This window comes from Muscardinus avellanarius (genome assembly GCF_963383645.1).
Source record: "Muscardinus avellanarius genome assembly, chromosome: 16".
NCBI classification, from domain to species: domain Eukaryota; kingdom Metazoa; phylum Chordata; class Mammalia; order Rodentia; family Gliridae; genus Muscardinus; species Muscardinus avellanarius.
The window spans coordinates 53,074,257-53,100,734 of NC_137802.1; the positions used below are offsets into that span (position 1 = coordinate 53,074,257).

A 26,478-nucleotide genomic window follows, 5' to 3' on the forward strand; every position below is an offset into this window, starting at 1 on the left:
TTTTTTGAAACAGGATCTCACTGAGTTGTGAAGGGCCTCGCTAAGTAGCTAAGGCTGTCCGCAAACCACGATCCTCCAGTCTCTGCCTCCCAAATGCTGGGATTACAAGTGTGCACCGCCACACCTGGCAGCAAGAGCCTATTTCAAAATACAGAAAGTTGGGATAGGTGTGTAGCTTTGGGGCAAAACCTCCTTGGGTTCCATCCCCAGTACCATTCACAAACACAAGATACCTTGGGGATGGGAGCCAGTCTAAACTTGGAATTCTTTTGTTTCACATGTGTTGCAAACATAGCCTGAGGTAAGGGTCTACAATTCTAGCGTACCAGCATTGTGACTGCAGCTCATCACATGAGGTCACGTGGAAATTTCTACTTGTGGCATCATGTTAGCACTCATAAAGTTTTGTATTTTGTAGCATTTCAGACGTGTGTGTGTGTGTGTGTGTGTGTGTGTGTGTGTGGTCCTGGGAATGGAACCCAGGGGCCTCAACCTCCAGGCTACACCCCCCACCTATTTTATATTTTATTTGGAAACAGGGTCTCACTAAGTTGCTGAGAGGCTCACTAAGTGGCTGAGGCTGGCTTCGAACCTGTGCGATCCTCCTGTCTTGGTTTCCCAAGCTCTGGCATTACAAGCGTGCGCCACCACGCCCGGCTCAGCATTTCAGACTTTAGGGAAGCTCAACTTAGGTATTTATTTAATAATGCAAACAAAGCCAGGTGTGGTGCTGGTAATCCCAGCATTTGGGAGGCTGAGACCTGGAGGATCAAGGGTTTGCAGACAGCCTCAGCTAATTAGTGGGGCCCTTCGCAACTCAGTGAGACCCTAATTCAAAATAAGGAACAAAAAATAGGGCTTGGGGTGTAGCTCAGAGGTAGAATGCCCCTGGGTTCCATCCCCAGTACCACAAAAAAAAAATAATGATGATGATGATGCAAACAGAAATCCAGATAGTCTCCAGCGCAGCTCACACATCGTGTTTCTGTTTCCCAATGCGTGCTCTCAGATGGCAGTTAAGCAGGGGAACCAACTGCAGATGCAAGTCCATGACGGCCACCATGTCGCTGAGGAAGCCCCACTCCCAGTGGTAGCAGAGAAGCGAGTACCTGCCCGGACAGGGAAGAAGCCACTTGCACATTATTCCTCACTGGTGAGAGTCTTGGGATCAGACATGAAGAGCCCCGAGGAACCGGCAGCACAGGTACGACAGCCTGCCCTGTCTCCGGTCCTCTCACCCTACATCTCATTTTCTTTAAAAGCAGCTTTGCACATGCATCAAAATTTCGGGAGTTACTGCTACCGCACGTCCCTGGCATTTTGAAACTCTTAACAGGGATTTGCTTCTGGAGGAGAGAGTAGAGTAGGATAGAGACCTAGTTTTCCATTTTTGTTCCTTCACACTGACTTTGAAAAACTGGGCGCTTGTATAATTTGACAAAAGAAACCTCAAAATAATACATTTCAGGAAAATTATCTTGAGTGGAAAAGGTAACCTTCAGGATCTTGGATTGTGTTTTCTCTCAGCCATTTCCGCTTGCTCCATGTGACACAGACCGGCCTCAAGACGAGCCCCCAGACTGGTTCACACGCTACCTGGAGACAGTGAGTGTTCTCTCTGTTGGGTTTGGCCACACTGTTGGCACAGGTGGAATGTGGATTGGACAGAGCTGGACCCAGATGGCTGCTGCCTCTGGTGCCTGTGAAGGAAGAGTAGCAGCTCTAAACATGGAGACGGACAAATCTCTATGCTTGAGAAGGAAGAAGTTAGGAATTTGCTCATCGAAAGGATTTCTTAGAGCTAAGTGTGGTGGCACATGCCTGTAATGCCACTACATAGTAGGAAGGCTGAGACAGGAGAATTGCAAGTTCGAAGCCAGCCTCAGCAACTTAGCGAGGCTGTCAGCAACTCAGTGAGACCCTGTTTCCAAACAAAATAGGGCTTGAGGGTGTAGCTCAGAGATAGAACACCCCTAGGCTCAAGCTCCAGCTCCACAAAAAAGAATTTTTTTCTTAAAATAAATTTCTTAGCCAGGCATGGTGTCACACACTTGTAATCCTAGTACTCAAAAGGTTCAGACAGAAGGATTACAGTTTGCAGCCAGCCTCGGCAACTTATAGCACGGCTCTTCACAACCTAGACCTTGTTTCAAAATAAAAACTAAAATATGACTGGGAGTCTAGCTCAGAGGTAAAATGCTCTTGGTTTGAATGAATGCCCAATACCACAAAAAATAATAATAATAATAAAAGATTTCTTGTTATTGTCTTTGAGCTTTTTTTTTTTTTTTTTTTTCGGTACTGGGGATGAAACCCAGGGGCATTCTACCTCTGAGCAACACCCCCAGCCATATATATATATATATATATATATATTTTTTTTTTTTTTTTTTTTTTTTTTTTTTTTTTTGGTGGTACTGGGGTTCCTGGAAGCCCTTCTACCTCCGGGCTACACTCCCACGGGCTACACTCCCAGACCTATTTTTTAACTTTATGTGGAAACAGGGTCTCTTAAGCCAGCAAGGCTGGCTCTGAACCAGCGCGATCCTCCTGTCTCTGCCTCCCAAGCGCAGGGATTACAAGCGTGCGCCACCACGCCCGGCTCCAGCCCTATATTTTTAATTCTTTATTTTTGAAGCAGGGTCTCACTGAGTTGCAAAGTGCCTCACTAAGTAGCTGAGGCTGTCCTTGAACCGTGATCCTCCGGTCTCAGCCTCCCAAATGCTGGGATTACAAGCATATGCCACCATACCTGGTTTTTGAGCTACTTTAGCTGTGGTAGGAATAGACCTTTTGTTACATTTCTGTTTATTTGTTCAGTAGCTATCAGTTGTTTATTACGTTCTTTTATGGTATGCCAGCGATGATGAGGTTTCTGGTCTGTTGATGTCTTTATAGCTTTTTCCACAATTGGAACTGAGTTTTTCCCACCTACTCTATATTGTAGTTCAGAGAACAAGTGGTTAAAGAGACGGTTGAGAAGCTTGAACAGAAGTTACAAGAGAAGCTCGTCCTCCAGAACCCATCCCTGAGTACCTGTCCCTCAGAAGTCTCAATGCCGGTTTCAGAGGAAACACACTTTCTGCCAGAAAACCAGTTTAGCTGGCATATTGCATGCAGCAGCTGCCAAAGGAGGATCATTGGCGTGCGCTACCAATGTAGGTAAGCAGTCGCTGGGGAGGAGGGAGCTCTTGGGAGGACCGAGGGCGGTGACTTCCTAGCATTGCAGAAAAGGAAAAGGGTTCCTAGCAAAAGGAAATTGGGTGTCTGTCTCTGAGCATTAGGTATCATAACTCAGGATTGGAAACCTCTGCCACTTCTTACCTGCCGTGCAGATTGCTGTTGTCAGTATGCATTCGGATTAAGAGCCAGGCAAAATAATATTCCCCAAAACAAAATTAAGTCACTAAGGATAGTCAACCCCCTTATTCCAAGTGCTTTCCTGTCCTGCTTCTTCCCACAGATTGGCCCACAGAGATGAGTATAGGTTAAGTGCTGTTATCCTCACCTTACCAGTGAGAGGAACATTAAGACTTGGCATGGTCAGGTGATGTGCTCAGGTTACCACCTAGGTGATTATGGAGTGAATGTAGAAGTCCGGGCCTGTACCTCCCTGCCCCAGGTTCTTCCTACTGTGCCATTGTGTACTGTGCTATTCCTCTTCCTTTCCCCAAGCCTGTGCCCATCCTACAACATCTGTGAAGATTGTGAAGCAGGACCATATGCTCATGACACTAACCACGTTCTACTAAAGCTGCGGAGACCTGTTGTGAGTTCCTCCGAACCGTTTTCTCACTCCAAGTACTCCACCCCTCGTCTCCCTGCTGCTCTGGAACAAGTCAGGTAAAACCATGTACTTGGGGATGCTTATTCTCTTGATTGACTGGCATCTTGATTCTGATGACACAAAATGTTAATGATAAAAAAAAGTCTAGTGGTTAAAAAAAAATCTAGCTGGGCATGGTGGCTCACGCTTATAATCCCAGCATTTGGGAGGCTGAGACGGGGATCATGGTTTATGGACAGCCTCAGCTACTTAGTGAGGTCCTTTGCAACTCAGTGAGACCCTGTTTCAAAATAAAGAAGATATAGGGCTGGGGGTGTAGCTCAGAGGTAGAATATCCCTGGGTTCCATCCCCAGTATCAGGGGGGAAAAAAATCTAGTGGTAATATATCACAAAACTAGATAGCGTCCTTATTTCTGCTCCTTTTCATTGATGTGCATTAATAATATCCAAGCCTAATGAAGTAAAAATGATTACTCTAAAAGAAATTTAGAAACTAGAGGCTGACACTGATGGATACTACACTTAGATCCAAAAAGCTTCATGATTCGTTTGTGAGGGCTTTTTTTAAAAAGACATTCATTTATTGTCTCACAGGCTCCAGAAACAGGTTGATAAGAACTTTCTTAAAGCAGAAAAGCAAAGGTTGAGAGCTGAGAAGAAACAGCGTAAAGCAGAGGTCAAGGAACTTAAAAAGCAGCTTAAACTCCATAGGAAGATTCATCTGTGGAACTCCATCCATGGTCTCCAGAGCCCCAAGTCCCCTTTAGGCCGACCTGAGAGCTTGCTGCAGTCTAACACTCTCATGTAAGTCCAGGGCCAGTGCAGGGCCAGTACTTTAGTGTGCACTCTTCAAAACTAGAACTATGAGCCAGGGGTGGGGGCACATGCTTGTAATCTCAGTGCTGGGGAGGCTGAGACAGGAGGACCGCAGGTTCATGGCCAGGCTCAGCAAGTAGTGAGGCCCTCCACAACTGACGAAACCCTGTTTCAAAGTAAAGACTAATGGGAGGCTGAGACTGGAGGATCGCGGTTCACAGCCAGCCTCAGCTCCTTAGTGAGGCCCTCTGCAACTCAGTGAGACCCTGTTTCAAAATAATAAAAAATATAGGGCTGGGGGTGGAGCTCAGAGGTAGAAAGCCCCTGAGTTGCATCCCCAATACCGCAAAATAAATAAATAAAAATAAAAAATAGGGCTGGGGATGTAGCCCAGAGGTAGAATGCCCCTGGGTTCAATTCCTGGTACCTCACACACACACACGTGCACGCACGTGCGCACACACACAGACAATGGAACTGTGAAACTGCACGGGTTTTGTTGTCGTTGTTATTAAGATAGGTTCTTTTAGGTTGCCCAGGCTGTCTTGATCTCCTGGACTCAAGTGGTGCTACTTCGCCAGCCTCTGACTGCCTGGGACTACAGGGGCACCACCATACCTGGCTGGCCTTCTTCTGTCGTGTCCATGGCATTTCCTGACACCCACACCCTTGACACTTCCCATTCTCTAGGCTGGGGACGTAGCTCAGGAACAGAGCATTTGCCACTTACATGTGCCTGATTCAGTCCCCAGTACCACCAAGAAAAACCTTCCTAAGCTAGGCATGGTGGCACGTGCTTTTCTCTGATCCTATCTTTATTTTTTTTTTTAAGTCCTTGAGATTGAATCCAGGAGCATTCTACCACTGAGCTACATTCCCTACCCTTTTTATTTTGGGACCAAGTCTTATAAGTTTCTGAGACTAGCCTTGAATTTGCAGTCCTCCTGCATCAGCCTCTCAAGTACTGGACTTGCCGGCAGGTGCCATGATCCCAGCTTTTTTTTTTTTTTTTTTTTTTGGTAGTACTGGGGGTGGAACCCGGAGACTTTCTACCTTCAGGCTATACTCCCAGCCCTGTTTTATACTTTATTTGGAAACAGGGTCTCACTAAGTTGCTGAGAGCATCACTAAGTAGCTGAGGATGGCTTTGAACCTGTGTGATCCTCCTGCCTCAGCCTCCCAAGCACAAGGATTACAAGTGTGCGCCACCACGCCCGGCAATCCCAGGTTTTTTAAAGGGGTGGTCTAATAGTTATTTTTGACACTTGCTTTGTTGCCTTCTTCAAAAAGATAGAAACCTACCTGTAATTCTAGTACTTGGGAGGCTGAGGCAGAAGTATCGCAGGTTCACAGCCAGCCTCAGCAACACAGGCTCTCAACAACTTAGTGAGACCCTGTTTCCAAATATAAAATAGGGCTAGGGATGTAACTAAGGTAGATGCACCTGAGTTCAACCCTCACTACCACAAAAAAAAAGATAGAAACCCAGCCAGGCATGATAGTGCACACCTGTAATCCCAGTACTTGGGAGGCTGAGAAAAGAAGATCACAGGTTGGAGGCCAGCCTCAGCAACTTAGTGAGACTCTCAGCAACCTAGTAAGACCTTGTTTCAAAACAAAAAATTTCTACAGGACTGAGGGTGTAGCTTGGAGATAGAATGACCCTGGGTTCAATCCTCAGTGCCACAACAAAAAATAAATAAGCTAGAAAGATAGAAACTAGTGTCTCAGAACTAAGTCTTCTGGGATCCCTCTTCAGTGAGGCAGCCTAGATTGGAAGCAAAAGGAGCAAATATATATATATATATATAAATAATAAAATGTATATATATTTTTTCGGTACTAGGGATGAAACCCAAGGGCATTCTACCTCCGAGCTACACCCAAGCCTTATTTTTTATTTTTTTATTTTTATTTTTGGTGGTACTGGGGTTCCTGAAAACCCTTCTACCTCCAGGCTACACTCCCAGACCTATTTTTATACTTTTTTTATTTGGAAACAGGGTCTCATAAGCCAGCACACGCAGCTGGCTTCGAACCTGCGCGATCCTCCTGTCTCTGCCTCCCAAGCGCGGGGATTACAAGCGTGCGCCACCACGCCCGGCTCTATTTTTTATTTTTTATTTTGAAACAGAGTCTCACTGAGTTGAAAAGGCCCTCACTAATAACTGAGGCTGGCCACGAACCCGGATTCTCCTGTCTCAGTCACCCAAATGCTGGGATTTACAAGTGTGTGCCACCATGCCGGACAGGAGCTTTTTTTTTTTTTTTTTTTTTTTTTTTTTTTTTTTTTTTTTTTTGCGGTACTGGGGATAGAACCCAGGGGCATTCTACCTCCGAGCTATACCCCCAGCCCTATTTTTTTTTTTAATTCTTTATTTTTGAAACAGGGTCTAAGTTGCAGAGGGCCTCACTAAGTAGCTGAGGCTGTCCGCGAACTGCGATCCTCCGGTCTCAGCCTCCCAAATGCTGGGATTACAAGTGTGCGCCATCACGCCCGGCTTGTTTCTTTAATTTTGAAATAAGGTCTCACTAAGTTGCTGAGGCTGACCTCAAACCTGTGATCCTCCTGTCTCAGCCTCCCACGTACTGGGATTTCAGGCATGTGCCACCACACCTGACCCTTTAATAGACCTTTTTAATTATCCTCACCATTGAGTCAGACCTATCCTTTGTTTTGCTTTATGGGCTGGGGGTATAGTTTACTTACCATGCTTGAGACCCAGAGGTTTGATCCCCACTATCCAAGGAAGGAAGGGAGGGAACACATGAGAACGATAGGTGGGCAAATGTGTTGGTACATCCTCAGGAGTCATGGTCAGCCTCTCGAGTCACAGTGTGGGATGTCAGAAGCCATCACGCCCATCGGCAATGACTAAGCCTTTGTGTTTGTCTTCAGGCTCCCTCTGCAGCCCTGTGCCCCAGTTATACCAACACTCAGTGCAGCATTTGTGGACGAGAACTTACCCGATGGGACTCACCTTCAGCCCGGAACCAAGTTTATCAAACACTGGAGGATGAAAAATACAGGAAATGTAAAGTGGAGTGCAGACACAAAGGTATTTTTCCCATTGAGTGTGACAGTGCGGTGATTGAAGTGGCCGAGTGCTGAGCTGACAAAGCTTTCTTTCTGCTCACTCTTCTTTCAGCTCAAGTTCATGTGGGGAAACTTGACTTTGGCTTCTACAGAAAAGAAGGACGTTTTGGTTCCCTGCCTGAGAGCTGGCCACATAGGAGTTGTGTCTGTGGAGTTCATCGCCCCAGCGTTGGAGGGGACGTACACTTCACATTGGCGTCTTTCTCACAAAGGCCAGCAGTTTGGGCCTCGGGTCTGGTGCAGTATCATAGTGGATCCTTTCCCCCCTGCAGAGAGCCCTGATCACATTGAAAGGGACCTGATGAGCTCAAGCAAAGCTGATGAGGCCACCTGCCTGCAAGAGGTGAGAACTGGCAGGCTTTGGCTTAGTGTACCAAGGTATTTCTTCCAGAGTTAGTGGGGGGTGTGACCAAAACTAAAAACCCACTCATACCTGGTGCTTGTTCTAGAACTGATGAAAGATTATTATATTGGTCAGCTTTCTGGCACCATAACAAACTACTAAGGTGATTAGCTTATACAGAGAAAAGGTATCTGTAGCAAGGCCTCTAATTTCAGCACTTGGAATTACAGGCTGAGACAGGAGGATAGCAGGTTCAAGGACAGCCTCAGCAGGCAGTGAGGCTCTCATCAACCTATCAACACCCCGTTAACCCCCCAGAAAAAAAGAAAAAATAGGGATGAGGGTATAACTCAGAGGTAGAATGCCCCTAGACTCAATCCCCAGTGCCACAAAATGAATAAATAAATAAATAAAAATAAAGATTTTTTTTTCATTCCAGGCATGGTAGCACACTCTTATAATCCCTGTACTTGGAAGCCTAAGACAGGAGAATCACAGCCAGTCTCAGCAACTTAATGAGGCCTTCTACAACTTAGTGAGACCCTGTTTCAAAATAAAGAATAAAGCCAGGCATGGTGGCACACACTTGTAATCCCAGCATTTGGGAGACTGAGGCAGGAGGATCAAGGTTCATAGGCTGGGGGTATAGCTCAGAGATAAAATGTTCCTGGGTTCCATCTCCAGTACCACCAAAAAACCCACAAAGAATAAATAGGGCTGGTGGTGTAGCTCGGAAGTAGAATGCCCCTGGGTTCAATCTCTAGTACTGTAAGTAAATGAATAAAAATAAAGAGAGAAGTGAGCTGGGCATGGTGGTTCATGCCTGTAATTCCAATATGTGGGTGGCTCATCCAGGAGGATCACAGATTCGAAGTCACCTTCAGCAATTTTCCAAAGCTCTCAGCACTTTAGTAAGATCTTTTTTCCAAATAATAAATAAAATAAGGCTAGGGGTGTAGCTCAGAGGTGGAATGTACCTGGGTTCAATACCTAGCACCAAAAAAAAAAGAGAGAGAGAGAGAGACTTCTTTGGTCAGTTTTGGAGGTTCTAGTCCTTGATCTGACAGATCCATTGCTTTTAGGCCTCCAGTTGGAGTGTTGGATTGCACTAGCAAGGAGCATGGCAGAGCTTACCTAATGTCCCGAAGGAAAAGGAAAAAGGAAGAGGCCAGAATCCCACAATCACCTTTTGGGACATTCCCCAATGACCTAAGGACCTCTCCCAAGGCCCCTCCTCTTAAAAGTTTTACCACTTAAACTGGATGTGGTGGTGCATGTACGCAGGAGACTGAGACAGGAGGATTGCAGGTCCACAGCCAGCCTCGGCTACTTAGTAAGGCCCTCCTCAACTTAGTGAGACCCTATTTTCTTTTTGTTTGTTTGGGTTTTTTTTTTTTATGGTACTGGGGTTCCTGGAAGCCCTTCTACCTCCAGGCTACACTCCCAGACCTATTTTTATTTGGAAACAGGGTCTCTTAAGCCATTGCGGCTGGCTTCAAACCTGCGTGATCCTCCTGTCTCCGCCTCCCAAACGCAGGGATTACAAGCGTGTGCCACCACGCCTGGCTGAGACCCTATTTTAAAATAAAGAATTAAAAATAGGGTTGTGGATGTAGCTCAGAGGCCCTGGGTTCTATTCCCAGTACCACACACACAAAGTTCCACCACTTTCCAGCAGTGCTGTGACTCTGGGGACCAAACCTTTGTGCCTTTGTGAATCCGTAGTCAAACCCTAGCATTGCCTCTCCCTTGTGCATGTTCCCGAAATACTAATGAAATCTTTTTTTTTTTTTTTTTTTCCCCCGGATCTGTGGATAGAACCCAGGGGCATTCTACCTCCGAGCTACAACCCAGCCCAATTTTTTATCTTGAAATAGGGTCTCACTGAGTTGCAAAGGACCTCACTAAGTAGTTGAGGCTGTCTGTGAACCGCAATCCTCCTGTCTTGGCCTCCCAAATGCTGGGACTACAAGTGTGCGCTACCACACCCAGCTCCCAGCCATATTTTTTATTTATTTTTGCAGTACTGGGGATGGAACCCAGGGGCATCCTACCTCTGAGCAACACCCTCAGCCCTATTTTTTTATTCTTTTTTTTTTTTTTTTTTTTTTTTTTTTTTTTTTGAAACAGGGTCTCACTAATTTGCCAGGGCCTCACCAAGTAGCTGGGGCTGGCCACAAACCTTGATCCTCTTCCTGTCTCAGCCTCCCAAATGCTGGGATTACAAGCATGCACCACCATGCCTGGCTATTCTTTATTTTTGAAACAGTCTCACTGAGTTGTAGATGGCTTCACTAAGTAGCTGAGGCTGGCCCAAAACCTGCAATCCTCCTGTCTCAGCCTCCCAAGTGTTGGAATTACAAGCATGTGCCACCATGTGCAGCTAAAACTTTTGTTTCAATGTAGACATTCAGCCATGTTTTTTTTGGGGGGAAGGGGGAGGCACTATCAACTTGCTGCTTAAGTTCTGTTGAGGGTCCTAAACTTGTCCCAATGGTTTGCCTCTATAGGAAGCTTTTCTTTTGGCTAAAGAAGAAATTCCACTGGCTGAAGTGACTGAGCAGACAGAAGGAACAGAAACCGGCATCCCACAGAAGGCAAAAAGCGTCTCCAGTGAGCGAGAGCTCTACATCCCCTCTGTGGACCTTCTGACTGCCCAGGTGGGAGATTCAGCGCTTGGGGGGTGAGGGGCAGGGAGAGTGTGTTGGGATAGCTTATAATCTTGCTGAAGAGAAGGCGGTGTGGCCATCAGGGTTCCCAGAAGTTGGCTTGGTCAAATGCATTGATGGAAAGGAGCCTCCCAGGGAAGAGAGACCTGAAACTGGATGTTCCCTCTGAATTGGAAACGCAATCCTGTGCATCCCCACAGTTTCCCTTTAGCTAGTTGCCTCTTCATTTTAGTCTGTCTGGTTCACCTTTATATCCGCTGCTTCTTCTCTTTATCCTGCCATTGGTGGTTTGAACAGCTTGTTCCCACTTAACTCCTCTTGTTTGTACTTGATTGTAGAAATGTATTTGGGGGTGTGTGGATCTTTTAAACTGGAGATGGAACCCAGAGGCATTCTACCTCAACTTCCCTTTATTTGACTTTTTATGTTTATTTGACTTTTTATGTTAGTCTGTCTGGTTTACTTTTAAGATTCTCCTGTCTCAGCCTCCCAAGTACTACTAGTATTACAAGCCTGTGCCACCAGGACTGGCAACTTATTATCATTATTATTATTATTATTATTATTATTATTATTATTATTATTATTATTAGGTAATACTGGGGGTTGAGCCCAGGGGCTTTTCTACCTCCGGGCTATACGCCCAGACCTATTTTATACTTTATTTGGAAACAGGGTCTTACTAAGTTGCTGAGAGCCTCAGTAGCTGAGGGTGCCTTCGAACCAGTGCCATCCTCCAGTCTCCGCCTCCCAAGTGCTAGACTTATAAGCGTGCGCCATCACACCTGGTTGCTCTGGTTAGTCTTAAACCATGATCCTCCTGTCTCAGCCTCCCAAGAACTGGAATTAAAAGTGTATGTCATCATACCCAGATGAGAGGTGTGAATTTGAACAAGAGTTGAATCCAAGATGATGTGCAAAGGCCGGCAGGTCCCATCACAGCCCAGCACCTCCAGAGTGCACTGCGTGCAGCCTAACACAGCCTGTATTTTTTTTCTAGGACCTGCTGTCCTTTGAGCTGTTGGATATAAACATTGTCCAGGAGTTGGAGAGAGTGCCCCACAACACCCCTGTGGGTAAGAACATCACTCAGTTCATCTTGCTTATGTTATTAGCAGGCACAATTGTACAGCTTATACTCGGGTGATTAGTGCTTTATTCTGAGGAAATAGTTGGCAAGGCTTTCTCCCACAAGGATGGGAAAGCTGCACCCATCGGTCCATTTTCTTTCTTTCCCTGTTGTCTGCCAGAAGTTTGCACAAAGCATCCCCATCATAGATGGACCCTCTTCTCTCTTTTTCTCCCTTTGTTCCTTTACATTTCATGGTTTTATGTCTTGGCCATGGTCTCCCAGGCCGAGTAACTGCATTGGTGGATCTGAGATAGCAGCACACCTGTTAGTCTGGAGAAACTCTTTACAGCAGGTGTTGAAGCCTAACTGGGCTTATTTTAGCCATGCAGAAGGCAAGAAACCTATGAACTGCTGCATCTAGACACTGACTGTTGTGGTGCTTTTTCTCAGTTGATGGTTCTCCTGTCCTCATTCTCCAGATATGACTCCCTGCATGTCTCCTCTGCCACATGACAGTCCTTTAATAGAGAAGCCAGGCTTGGGGCAAATACAGGAAGAGAGTGAAGGGGCTGGATTCAAGGCACTTTCTGGTAAGGGGTTTAGTATTTGTACTGTATTGCATCCTCCCTTTCCAACCCACACCCATCGTTATACCTACTCCTTACTAACCTTGGCATTGAATGGGTGTACTATAGCATCTTGCTTTTGGAAGTCTCTCCCCATGTGGCATATGAGGCAGCTGTTCCTTGACCTATTCTCAGCATGGGTAATGGCTGCTGAAAGCCCTCAACTCTTTAACACCAAGTGCAGACAGGGCTCATGTCTCTTTCAGATTCCACAGTGTCAGCAAAGAGGAAGGCCGAGAACACTGGTTCAGTGGAGGAGGCAGAAGAGGACCTGAGTGGCACCCAGTTTGTGTGTGAGACTGTAATTCGATCTCTTACCTTGGATGCTGCCCCAGACCACAACCCACCTTGCAGACAAAAGTCCCTGCAGAGTAAGTGTCCCTGAATCTCTACCGGGTAGCACCTGAATTACAATGGCCAGACCTGAACAGTTAGAAGTGCTTTTCCCCATTGAAAGAGGCAGGAGAGTTACCTTTGTTAGAAGCTCTGAGGAAGTTTTGTTTCTCTAGGCCACATATAATACCTGTCTGTTCTAATTAGAACATCAAGAACAAAGAAGCTACCCTTGGGCGGTCATGGCACACACCTGTAATCCCAGGTACTCAAGAGGCTGAGGCAGGCAGATCACAAATTTGGGGCCTGCTTTGACAAATTATTGAAATAAAAAGGGGCTGAGATAAGCCAGGCATGGTGGCACACACTTGTAATCCCAGCATTTGGGAGGCTAAGACAGGAGGGTTGTGGTTCGTGGATAGCCTCAGCTACTTAGTGAGGCCCTTTGCAACTCAGTGAGATCCTGTTTCAAAATAAAGTATTAAAAAAAAAAATAGGGCTGGGGTGTAGCTCGGAGGTAGAATGCCCATACGTTCCATTTCCAGTACTGCAAAAAAAAAAGGACTGGGAATGTAGCTCAGAAGAGCACTTGCCTAACATATGTGAGGACTTGGATTCCATCCCCAGCACTGAAGAAAAAAAAAGAAAGAAAGAAAGAAGGAAGGAAGGAAAGAAAGAAAGAAAAGGGCATGGTAGCACATGCCTGTAGACCCAGTACCTGGGAGGCTGAGACAAGAAGATTGCAGGTCTAGGCCAGCCTTAGCAACTTCATGAGAATCTGTTTCAAAATAAAAAATAAAAGCCAGATATGGTGGCGCACACTTATAGTCCCAGAATTTGGGAGGCTGAGATGGGAGGATCTCAGTTCTCAGCCAGCCTCCGCTACTTAGTGAGGTTCTCTGCGACTCAGTGAGACCCTGTTTCAAAATAAATAATAAAAATTAGGGCTGGGATGTGTAGCTCGGAGGTAGAATCCAAGGTAGTTTCATCTCCATTACTGCAAATGGAGGTAGTTTCATCCCCAGTACTGCAAAAAACAAAAATTTTAAATTTAAAAAAGCCAAGCATGGTGGTGCATGCTTGTAATCCTAGCGCTTGGGAGGCTGAGACAGGAGGATCACACAGGTTCGAAGCCAGCCTTGGCTACTTAGTGAGGCTCTCAGCAACTTAGTGAGACCCTGTTTCCAAATTAAATATAAAATAGGTCTGGGAGTATAGCCCAGAAGTAGAAAAACCCCTGGGTTCCACCCTTAGTACCACAATAAAATAAATAAATAAATAGACAGATAGACTGGCAATAATTTAAAATTTTTTAAATAAACAAATAATTAAAAAAAAGGTGCTGGCTATGGTAAAGCACACTTGTAATCCCAGTGCTTGAGAGGCTGAGACAAGAGGATTGCACAGGTTCAAAGCCAGCATCAGCTACTTAGTGAGGCTCTCAGCAACTTAGTGAGACCCTGTTTCCAAATTAAATATAAAATATGTTTGGGGGAGCTGGGCAGGGTGGTGTACGCTTATAATCCCAGCATTGGGGAGGCTGAGATAGGAGTATTGCGGTTCACAGACAGCCTCAGCTACTTAGTGAGGCCCTTCGCAACTCAGTGAGACCGGTTTTAAAATAAAGAATAAAAAATAAGGCTGAGGGTATAGCCCAGAGGTTGAATGCCACTGGGTTCCATTCCCAGTACCACCAAAAAAAAAAAAATGTCTGAGAATATAGCCTGGAAGTAGAAAGCCTCGGGGTTCTACCCTCAATACCACTAAAAAAAAAAAAAAAAAAATTTAAAAGGGCTTACTGAGGATTGAATCCAGGGGCATTCTACCTGCGAACTATACCCCCAGTCCTATTTTAGTCTTTATTTTAAAACAAGGTCTCAGTAAGTTGTGGAAGGGCTCAGCAAAACTCTCAAAAAATAAAAAGGGCTGGAGGTGTAGTTGAGAAGTAGAACCCCCAAGTTCAATTTCAGTACCCAAAAAACAAAAAAGATTCATAGTGCTTGTCCGAAGTCTTGCTATTTCTGCGTACCTTATTTTTGTAAGCTTTAGTTCTATTTGGTTGTGTATAGTTTTCAAACTTAGAATACCAGCCAGGTGTAGTGGCGCACACTTGTAATTCCCAGTACTTGGGAGGCTGAGACAGGAGGATCACAGGTTCAAAGCCAGCCTTAGCAGCTGAGCAAGGCTCTCATTAACCTAGTTAGACCCCATATATATATATATGTGTGTGTGTGTATGTATATGTATATGTATATGTATATATATATATGTATGTATGTATGTATGTATATGTATACATGTATGTATGTGTATGTATGTGTGTGTGTGTGTATATATATATATATATATATGGGTTTTTTGTTTTGTTTTTGTGGGGGTTTTTTGGGTTTGGTTTTTGGTTTTTGGTTTTTTTTTTTGTTTTGTTTTTTGGTGGTGGTACTGGGGGTGGAACCCAGGGGCTTTCTACCTCCGGACTATACTCCCAGACCTATTTTGTACTTTATTTGGAAACAGGGTCTCACTAAGTTGCTGAGAGCCTAAGTAGCTGAGGCTGGCTTCGAACCTGTGCGATCCTCCTGTCTCCATCTCCCAAGCGCTGGGATTACAAGCGTGCACCACCGTGCCCGGCTAGACCCTGTTTTTAAATAAGAAATAAAATTGGGTTGGAGATGTAGCTGTAGAATGCCTTTGGGTTCAATCCCTAGGACCCAAAAAAAAAAAGAAAAAAATTAGAATACAGCTATGGTTTCAGTATTAGCCCTTCCCTTGGATTCTTCCCTCTCCTCTGGCATTCATAATTTTGGCCCTTGATCCTCAAAACTTTACCAAGTTAAGGATAGCATTGGAGGCTGCTCTTAAGCTTCTACCTTCAAATTGGTTACTTTCATCCTTTAGTGAAATTTGCCTTGCCTGAAGAGGGACCACTTGGAGATGAGAGGGAGGCGATTGTCGTGGAAGAGGAGGAAGAAGAGGAACTCAAAGATGAAGTTCAGAGTCAGTCCTCTGCTTCCTCAGAGGACTACATCATCATCCTGCCTGAGTGCTTTGATACCAGCCGCCCCTTGGGGGACTCCATGTACAGCTCTGCACTCTCACAGCCAGGCCTGGAGCGAGGGGCTGACGGCCATCCTGGGGTTGAGGCTGGACAGGAACCAGCTGAAGCTGGGGAGACACACCCCGAAGGGAAGGACCAGCCTCAGGAGCACAGCATCAGTGACATCTTCATGACCTCACAGACTCTGGAAACAGTGCCCCTAATCCCAGAAGTGGTGGGGCTTGCACCACCACTGCCCAGGTACCAGTCATACTCCTTTCAGCTGAGTGTTCTTCAGAAGTGAAATCGAGTGGGAGGAACCACCTTGACTTCAACCCTGTTTTTATTTTTTGTTTTGTTTTGTTTTGTGTGTGTGTGTGTGTGTGGTACTGGGGATTGAACTCAGAGGCATTACCTCTGAACTAAACCCCCAGCCCTATTTTATTTCTTATTTGGAAACATAGTCTAAGTTGCCAAGGGCCCCACTAAGTTGTCATGGCTGGCTTTCAAACCTGGGATCCTCCTTTCTCAGCCTCCCAAGTACTGAAATTATAATGTATTTGCCACCACACCAGGCCAAACCTGTTTATTCAACAGCATGGGAAGAGACTTTTTGATAGTCAAGTCTGATGAGAGTCCTATTATCCAATAATTATGGATTTGGGTTTTTTTGTTTGTTTTTGCCGGTCTGGGGCTGGAACCCAGAGACATTTGACCTCCGAGCTATACCCCCTGCCCAATTTTTTATTCTTTATTTTGAAACAGGGTCTCACTGAGTTGCGAAGGGCATCATTAAGTAGCTGAGGCTGTCCGCGAACCATGATCCTCCAGTCTCAGCCTCCCGAATGCTGGGATTATAAGCGTGCACCACCACGCCCAGCTTGGATTTTGGATTTATATATACTTAATGTTAGTTAAGTATACTTAATGTTAGTATACTTAATGTTAGTTAACTCAATTGAGTATACTCAGCTTACATATTTTTGGATTATTGAGAGCCAATGTTTAAACACATACCATCCCTGGACCTTCCCTTCTTATACTGTTGATTTATGGATAAAGGCAACACAAACTCATTCTTACATTAACCCAAACAAAGCAAAATTAGGAAGGTAAATCCATTATGGAACAATACACTACATAGCTGGGTGTGATGATGCATGCCTGTAATTCTAGTACTTGGGAGGTGGAGACAGGAAGATCACAGGTTTGAGGACAGTCTCAGCAGCACAATTAGACTCTCGGAAACCTAGTGAGTTCTGTTTCAAAACAAAAAACGGGCTGGGGAAGCTGGGCATAGTGGCACACGCTTGTAATCCCAGCACTTGGGAGGCTGAGACAAGAGGATTGTGGTTTGTGGACAGCCTCAGCTACTTAGTAAGGCCCTTTGCAACTCAGTGAGACCCTGTTTCAAAATAAAGAATAATAAAAATCTGGGTGTGGTGGCATACACTTGTAATCCCAGCATTCGGGAGGCTGAGACTGATGGATCATGGTTTGCGGACAGCCTCAGCTACTTAGCGAGGCCCTTTGCAACTTGGTGAGACCCTGTTTCAAAAACAAAAACACTAGGCCGGGCTTGGTGGCACACACTTGTAATCCCCGTGCTTGGGAGGTGGAGACCGGAGGGTTGTGCAGGTTTGAAGCCAGCATCGCTGGCTTAAGAGACCCTGTTTCCAAATAAAAATATAAAATAGGTCCAGGAGTGTAGACCAGAGGTAGAAGGGTTTCCAGGAACCCCAGTACCACCAAAAAATAAATAAAAGCACTAAAAACTAGGGCTGGGGTTGTAGCTTGGAGGTAGAATGCCCCTGTTCCATCCATACCTAAAAAAAAAAATAGGGCTGAGGGTATAGCTTGGAGGTAGAATGCTCTGGATTCCAACCCCAGTACAGAAAAATAAAAGGCTGGGGATGTAGCTCATTGGTATAATCCAATCCCCAGTAAAAAATACATATGTTTATACACACATAACACATAAGAATTTAATTCTTTACTGGATCTGAGTCATTGCTCACTCCTAGTAGTACAGAAAATGCCGGAACTTTGACTCTAATTTTTTTTTTTTTTTTTTTTTTTGCGGGCTGGGGATGGAACCCAGGGGCATTCGACCTCCGAGCTACACCCCCTGTCCTATTTTTTATTCTTTATTTTGAAACCAGTTCTCACTGAGTTGCAGAGGGCCTCACTAAGTAGCTGAGGCTGTCCACGAACCACGATCCTCCGGTCTCAGCCTCCTGAATGCAGGGATTACAAGCGTGCGCCACCACGCCCGGCCTGACTCTAATTTAAATCATTCTCCCAAATGGGCTTGGTGGCACACACTTGTAATCCCAGTACTTGGGAGGTTGAGACAGAAAGATTGTGCAAGTTCAAAGCCAGCCTCAGCTACTTAGTGAGGCTCTCAGCAACTTAGTGAGATCCTACTTCCAAATAAAATATAAAATAGGTCTGGGACTGTAGCCCCTGGGTTCCATCCCCAGTACCACCAAAAAAAAAAAAAAAAAAAAATCATTCTCCCAAAAGGCTAGACATTTTCCTTTACCTACAGCACCTGATGTGGAAGGGAAGTAATCAGACTGAAGCCAAGCTTTCTACATGGTTGTGGCTAAAGAGGAAAGCCAGGATTTGAATGCAGCCCTCCTGACCAGGTCCCTAGCTTCACACAAGTAACCTGACGAGAAATGAGAGGCCTTGCCGGGCGTGGTGACGCATGCTTGTAATCCCAGTATTTGGGAGGCAGAGACAGGAAGATGACGGTTCGCAGACAGCCTCAGCCACTTAGTGAGGCCCTCCGCAACTCAGTGAGACCCTGTTTAAAATAAAGAGTAAAAATAGTGTTGGGGGTGTGGCTCGGAGATACAACACTCCTGAGTTCCATCCCCAGTACCACCAAAAAAAAAAAGAGAGAGAGAGAGAGGCCTCTCTAGAGTATTTGGCACCTCCATCCCTGGACTTCTTTCCACATTGCCATAGTTGATTTTCAGCTTACTTTGAATGTTGTGTCTTTCTGAAAGGAGCCCTCCTTGTGTTCAGCATGATTCTCCAGGAGTGGACATACCAGTTGCCATACCAGAAGTCTCTTCAATCCCTGTCCAGATCAGAGGAGGTAATGACCAGCCCCAGTTTCATGTCTTTGTCCTTTGCTCTTTTCTAACGGAGGCCAGGTAGAAACAGGCTTTCCATCTTTGTGATTCTTGCCTTTTCCTTCTTTCTGTGCTCTTCCCTTCTACTTTTTATTTCTCTTCTGTAGCTAAATATTTACTAAGTGAGACCTTAGAGGAAGGCATTGTTCTACAATGGAAGAATGGTTTGGAGCCGGGCGTGGTGGCGCACGCTTGTAATCCCCGCGCTTGGGAGGCGGAGACAGGAGGATCGCGCAGGTTCGAAGCCAGCCGCGCTGGCTTAAGAGGCCCTGTTTCCAAATAAAAATATAAAATAGGTCTGGGAGTGTAGGCCGGAGGTAGAAGGGCCTCCAGGAACCCCAGTACCACCAAAAAAAAAAAGAATGGTTTGGAACCAGACCAGTCTAGGTTTCAGCTCCAGTCCCACCTGTCTTGGCCGTAACCTTTTGCGTGTTCGGTTGGTTGATGACGCCTGTGGGTCACTTTCTTTTTTGCAGTACTGATGATGGGACCCAGTGGCATTCTACCTCCGAGCACACTCCCTGCCCTATTATTTAGTCTTTTTTTTTTTTTTTTTTAGGTCTGGGGATGGAACCCAGGGGCATTTGCTCTACGAGCTACACCCCCTGCCCTAGTTTTTATTTTGAAACAGGGTCCCACTAAGTTGCAGAGGGCCTAAGTAGCTGAGGCTGTCCGCGAACCGCGATCCTCCGGTCTCAGCCTCCCAAATGCTGGGATGACAAGTGTGCGCCGCCACGCCCGCTGGATCTCTCTCTTTATCCATAAATTTGGAACAATGGAGCTGGATGTAGTGACAAAGGCCTGTAGTCCCAGTTACTTGGGAGGCTGAGATAGGAGGATTGCAGGTTCGAGGACAGCCTCAGCAAGTAGCGATACTCTTATTAACCTAGCAAGAACCTGTTTGAAAATAAGAAATAAAAAATCAGGGTAGGGGTGTAGCTCAAAGGTAGAATGCCTCTGGGTTCAATCCCTAGTACCACAAAAAAATTAAATAAGTAAGCTGGGCGTGGTGGTGCACACCTGTAATCCCAGTTCTTGGGAGGCTGAGACTGAAGGATCCAGGTTTGTGACCAGCCTCAGCTACTTAGTGAGGCCCTCTACAACTTAGTAAAAACCCTGTAGCAAAATAAAGAATAAAATATTAGGGCTGGGGGTGTATCTCAGGGGTAGAATGTCCCTGGGTTCATTCCCCAGCACCACAAAAATTAAAAATTAAATAATAATAATAGTGACCCTGCATTTCTGAACAGTTTCTCCTTATGACTTACTTAAACCACCCACAGAATGTCCCAAAAACTCTTTAAAAAGAAGAATTCAAACACTGATTGGATTGCTACCTGCTGTGAGTGGGGAAACACTAGGCGTTTACGGATGCTGCATCTAACCGCCGGCTCTTTTGCTTTTAGAGCCCAGAGGCTCGTCAGGACTTGTAAGCAGCAGACAGAAGAGCGATGACCACTCAAGGTAACGACCTTGTGCAGTCTCTTCCCTAGGAGCAGGTAGAGATCCCAGTATTGCTTCTGCTTACTAGAGCCTCTCAGCATGTGCCCGTCTTCAGGGAGAGAAAAAGAAAGCCCTTGTTCCTTCTCGTTCTTCTTTCTCCTGAACCTTTTGAGCAACACTAGTGGAGGGCTGATGCTGATGTTTAACTGTTTTCACATTCCACACAAGAAAGGAATGCCCTGAAATTCACCTCACCCTTAGTACCAGAGAAGCCCTGTGTACGTCTTGTTCTTAAACACACCTGCCTCGCCAGGCATGGTGGCATACACTGTAATTCCAGTACTTGGGGGCTCAAACAGGAAGATCTCAGGTTCAAAGCCAGCCTTGGCAATGTAGCAAGGCTCTCGGAAACCTAGTGAAACCCTGTTTTCAAATAAATAAATTTGGGCTGAGGGCATAGTTTGGAGATAGAATGGCTTCTAGGTTCAATCCCCAGTACCAAGAAACAACACACACACACACACACACACACACACACACACACACACACCTGCTTCACTGGACGAGCAGACTCTCAATACCCCAGTGTGTGCATGACTACGTCAGTTTTCAATTAGGACTGAAAGCGAGCTTGATAACCAGAGCGGCATGTTTCCTGTGGTGCCTGTACCTTGTGCCAGCAGAGCTGGGCTCTACACCAAACCAAGATTTGTAGCTAGAACACAGTGATAGGAAAGCAATCATGTTTGCTTTTACATCTTTCATTTGTTGTTCCTCTGAAGGAAATCTCATTTTCTTTCAAGGATTAGCACTCGCATTATCTCGTGGTTTGGTAGTGGTTTGGTTCATTTAGGGAGATAACTTGGTGTTCCTCTACAGGTACCACCAGGGGAGCAGCATTGCTGGAGGGCTTGTGAAGGGGGCCTTGTCCGTTGCTGCCTCTGCATACAAGGCCCTGTTTTCAGGGCCACCAGTCACTGCACAGGTCAGTATTGGTTTTATTTTCCTGAATCCACCTAACTCAAAAGCCACCAATGAAAATAATGACATTTGTCTGTGTTGGCAAGTAATATGGCATTGTGGAAAGAGCATGGGCTTGAGTTTTTTTGCTTTGTGTGATACTGGGGACTGAACCCAGAGGCATTCTGCCTTCAAACTACACCCCTTGCCCAATTTTCTTATTTGGAAACAAGGTTTTGCTAGGTTGGTTAAGTCTTACTACTTGCTGAGGCTGTCGAACCTGGGATCCTCCTGTCTCACCTCCGAAGTACAGGGATTACAGGCATGCGCCTCTACTCCCAGCTCTAAGCAAGGGCTTTAGATTTGGTCTTTGGTTAACACACAACTCTGCCACTTCCTAGGTTTACGACATTAGTCATGTTGCTTTAGGAAGGAAAGGAGAAGGACCTAATGTTTTTGAGGATATGCTATGTATAGAAGACCTGTAGTACTAGCACTACAAGATACGTAAGATGCCGGTTCCTGCCAGGTGTGATGGTGCGTGCCTGTAATCCTGGTACATGAAGGCTGAGACAGAAGGATCACAGATTCTAGACCAGACTCAGCAACCTAGCAAGACCCTGTTTTAAAACAAAAAAATAGAAGGGCTGGGGACGTAGCTCAGAGGTAGAATGTCCCTGGGTTCCATCCCCAGTACCACAAAAAAAATTTAAAAAGGAGAGACAGATACTGGTTCCTCCCCAAAGACTATGAGAAACAAGTAAGGTAAACAGACATTTAGAGATTGACAGTCCAGGCTGCGCTGAGTGTGGTGGTGACACCTGTAATCCCAGTGCCTGGGAGGCTGAGGATTGCAGATTTGAAGATAGCCTCAGCAATATAGCAAGACTCTCAGCAATCTAGAAAGACTGTTTCAAAACAAAAAGTAAAAAGGGCTATAGCTTGGAGATAGAGCGCCTCTGGGTTTATTTCCCAGTATGAAAAAAAGAAAAATACAGTACAGGTTAAGATACTATGCTGGCACAGTCAAACAAATTGAATAACTCAGTCTAATGGAGCCAAAGGCTTTCTGGTAAATAACATCTAAACTGAATTCTAAAGAAAAAAGCAAGTGTTCAACAGGAAAGAGTGAGAGTATGCCTGTAACCCTAGCTATTTGAGAAGCTGAGACAGGAGCATCAAAAATTTAGGGCGGCCTAGGTAGCCAAGACCCTGTCTCAACATTCAAAAAAGGAGCCGGGCACGGTGGCGCACGCTCGTAATCCCCGTGCTTGGGAGGCGGAGACAGGAGGATCGCACAGGTTCGAAGCCAGCCTCGCTGGCTTAAGAGACCGTTTCCAAATAAATAAAAAATATAAAATAGGTCTGGGAGTGTAGCCCAGAGGTAGAAGGGCTTCCAGGAACCCTTTCAAAAAGGGGACTTGGCCTATAGTTCAATTGTAGAGCAATTGCTTAACAGGCACAAAGTCCTGGCTTTGATCCCTAGCACCACCACAAAAAAAAAAAAAAAAAAGCTAGGCCAGGTGTGGCGGTGCACACTTGTAATCCAGCATTTGGGAGGCTGAAATGGGAAGATAGGGCTCAAGGACAGCCTCAGCTACTTAATGAGGCCCTTTGCAACTCAGTGAGACCCTGTTTCAAAATAAAGAATAAAAAATAGGGCTGGGGTTGTTACTCAGAGGTAGAATGTCCCTGGGTTCCATCCCCGGTACTGCAAAAAAAAGAAGAGAGAAAGAAAGAAAAAAAAATGGAAAGGTGGTAGTGGCCCATGCTTGTAATCCTAATACTTGGGAGGCTGAGTCAGGTGGATCACAGGTTCAAAGCCAGTCTTAGCAACTTAGACCCTGTTTCCAAATAAAAAATAAAATAGGTCTGGGGGTATAGCCTAGAAGTAGAAGACCCCAGGTTATACACACACACACACACACACACACACACACACACACACACACACACAAATATACACTGGGCATGGTGGCATATGTAACCCTAGTACTTCAGAAGCTGAGACAGAAGGATTACAGGTCCAAAGTCAGCCTCAGCAATTTAGCAAAACCCTGTTTCAAAATAAATCAAAATAGGGCTGAAGTTTTAGTCCAGAGGTAGGAGGACCCTGGATTCCACCCCCAGTAACACAGTTAATCAATCAATCAATAAAATGAATGAATGAATAACAAATAAGACAGGCCTGGTGGTGCACACCTGTATTCACAGTGCTTCGGAGGCTGAGACAGAAGGATCGCAGGTTTGAGAACAGCCTCAGCAAGAAGTGAGACTTTTCATCAACCTAGCGAGACCCTGTCTCAAATATAAAAATAAAACAGGGCTGGAGGTGTAGCTCAGAGGTAGAATGCCCCTGAGTTCAATCCCCATTACCAAAATAAAGTTAGTTGAAATTTTAAAAAGGAGCCGGGTGTGGTGGCGCACACTTGTAATCCCTGCAGTTGGGAGGCAGAGACAGGAGGACCGCGCAGGTTAGAAGCCAGCCGCGCTGGCTTAAGAGACCCTGTTTCCAAATAAAAATATAAAATAGATCTGGGAGTGTAGCCCGGAGGTAGAAAGGCTTCCAGGAACCCCAGTACCACAAAAAAAAAAAAAAAAATTTTTAAAGGGATATGGGTGTAGCTTGGAGGTAGAGGGCCCTTAAGTTCAATCCTCAGCACTACAATCAATCAGTCAATCAGAGATGGGTGAGACTTGAGATGGGCAAGCCGTAGTGAAAGAGGTCAAGATGAAGATGAGAGAGAAGATAATTGTGGAAAAAGATTAAGGTGATGAGAGGAGGATCACAGTTCCCGACCAGCCTCAGCTACTTAGGCCCTTTGCAACTCAGTGAGACCTTGTTTCAAAATAAAGAATAAAAGCCAGGCGTGGCGGCGCACGCTTGTAATCCCAGCATTTGGGAGGCTGAGACCGGAGGATTGTGGTTCGCGGACAGCCTCAGCTACTTAGTGAGGCCCTCTGCAACTCAGTGACACCCTGTTTCAAAATAAAGAATAAAAAAATCTAGGGCGGGGGTGTAGCTTGGAGGTCAAATGCCCCTGGGTTCCGTCTCCTGAACCGCAAAAAATAATAATAATAATAATAATAATAATAATAATAATAATAATAAATAGGGCTGGGGTGTGGTTCCAAGGTAGAATTCCCCAAGGTTCCATCCCCAGTACCCCCCCCCCAAAAAAAAGAAAGAAAAAAAAGAAAATGTCAAGAAGGCTCTCTGGTGTAATTTCCCAACCAGTATTTTTGTCCAGCTTCTTTACATATCTTGAAAAAATTTCCCAAACCATCTTCCAGTAACAGACTCTGCTGTCTTGGTCATGTTTCCTCATCACAATAACCTTACGTTCACAGGGTCTCCAAGGCTTATCTGTGTCTATTACTTCACCTGGCCATGAAATCTTTCTTCCTGGAAGTCCCGTCCGAAGCATTCTTCTAGTTCATAGGACAGTTCCTTACTCCCCACTTCCCCATCTCTCCTCTGGGTACTACCTACCTAATCTGAAGTGTTCCATTCCCCCTCAGAAGACTCACTGAGGTATCAGGGAGACAGGAATCCCATATCCTTGCATCTAATAACCTTGAATTTTGAATAAATCTGTGAAGACTAGAATTACAGTATAATTAAAATTTGCGGCAGACAAATTACACATAAAATGTCTGTTTTTCTTGTCTTTGCACAGCCAATAGTTTCTGAAGACCAGGCAGCAGCCCTGATGGCTCATCTCTTTGAAATGGGATTCTGTGACAGGCAGCTGAACCTAAGGCTGTTGAAGAAGCACAATTACAACATCTTACAGGTTGTGACAGAACTCCTGCAGGTCAACAACAACGACTGGTACAGCCACCGCTACTGAGGAGCGCCCCCTTATTAAATAATGCCTGCTGCTCAGTGATGAGCTTTAGCCTATCATTGGGGTGGGGTAGAAGCCCTTGCTTGTTCTTTTACTCTGATGAATCTATATAGAGACCACTGTTGAAATGTCAATACAATACCTGTTACAGTATATTTTGGAGCAAATCAAAGACCAGAACTTAAATTTTCACATTAGGAATTGGATGAATAGTAGGAAGACAGTTTTTCAGTTGATTTGGCTAAAACTTTTTCCATTTTAATGCATTGAATGTAACTTGAATTTCCTGTAGAACCATTTTTCTTTCTGCTTATATTGACGTTGAGTATTTTTGTTTGGTTCATGCGGATGTTTTTAGTGGGGCTATCTGTTCATTGTCAAGTTTTTTCAAAGAAATTAACCTTGGAAGTTGTTTTCAAGAATCACTCTCATACTTTCTGAAACCAACCCCAAGCCTCAATAGCTGTGTGACATTGGAGGGACAAAAGAGCATGATAGGAACATGGCTCCTCTTCCCTTCTCAAGGAGAAAGTCACTTCCCTGCAAGACAGAAAATGACACCATTGCTTTGTGAAGACCCCACGGGGCCTATCAGCATCCGTGTTGCAGTGAAAGGGAAGAACGTGCACATTACCCAGCGGCACCTATTGAGCAGTGTCTATTACAGTCGTTTTGCATATACTTTTATTTAAAGAGAAAAACTTAGGTAGTATGAAATATTTTGCTAGGCATATAGAGAAATTTTTTAAAACCCTACCTATTACTTTAAAGGGAAAAGTAAACTTAACAGTTACCTTTTTTCTTAATGTCAGGGCAGGTCTTATTTTGCAGTAAGAGAAATGGGAACATGTGAAAGGCAAGCAGGCGCTTCCATTTATCTCAGTAAAGTTCAGGATGGGCAAGTGAGCGCGGGGCGGCTAAGCGTAAATGTCGATCGCTTCTTGAATGTTTGGACCTGTTCAGCGGAAGCGAGCCCCGCAGAGGCTAGAGCAGGTGGAGGTTGGAGTCCTGCAAAACCTGGAGGGAGCAAACTCACTGAAAACGTTTTGGTTTAACCCCAGAATGCGTGGGAAAGAACTTGCTTCCAGGGGCTCAGGAGGTGCGCACTCTGTTTACAGAAGGAAGTCTTAGGTTATAGGTGGTGAAGGAAGAGGTAACAAGAACGCTAAAGATTCTATCCATGGAAATGACTTCCAGAAAAGGAAGAATCTGAACCCCAGCCCAAAGGGGGAAAGATAGTTAAATAGTATTATTTAACCTGGTTGGTATTTATAATGAATGGCAATTTTAATAAATCACA

The 26,478-nt window shown here is 45.2% G+C and overlaps 1 protein-coding gene across 1 annotated transcript in view; it reads left to right on the top strand.

Annotated features, from left to right (window-relative positions):
• NBR1 (NBR1 autophagy cargo receptor) overlaps positions 1-25,181 on the top strand; it is a gene marked incomplete at its 3' end in the record, with an annotated part of 40,271 nt that extends 15,090 nt beyond the window's left edge. Inside the window, exons 6-21 of the mRNA XM_080712840.1 lie at positions 1,010-1,204; positions 1,528-1,605; positions 2,948-3,162; positions 3,676-3,843; positions 4,383-4,592; positions 7,504-7,663; positions 7,754-8,044; positions 10,555-10,704; positions 11,714-11,789; positions 12,265-12,375; positions 12,618-12,782; positions 15,640-16,039; positions 18,796-18,887; positions 20,331-20,388; positions 21,247-21,352; positions 25,008-25,181. Of these exons, the coding sequence (XP_080568966.1) occupies positions 1,010-1,204; positions 1,528-1,605; positions 2,948-3,162; positions 3,676-3,843; positions 4,383-4,592; positions 7,504-7,663; positions 7,754-8,044; positions 10,555-10,704; positions 11,714-11,789; positions 12,265-12,375; positions 12,618-12,782; positions 15,640-16,039; positions 18,796-18,887; positions 20,331-20,388; positions 21,247-21,352; positions 25,008-25,181 (2,649 nt within the window). The remainder of the gene's footprint in view (positions 1-1,009; positions 1,205-1,527; positions 1,606-2,947; positions 3,163-3,675; positions 3,844-4,382; positions 4,593-7,503; positions 7,664-7,753; positions 8,045-10,554; positions 10,705-11,713; positions 11,790-12,264; positions 12,376-12,617; positions 12,783-15,639; positions 16,040-18,795; positions 18,888-20,330; positions 20,389-21,246; positions 21,353-25,007) is intronic.
• Between the last annotated feature and the right edge of the window lie 1,297 nt (positions 25,182-26,478).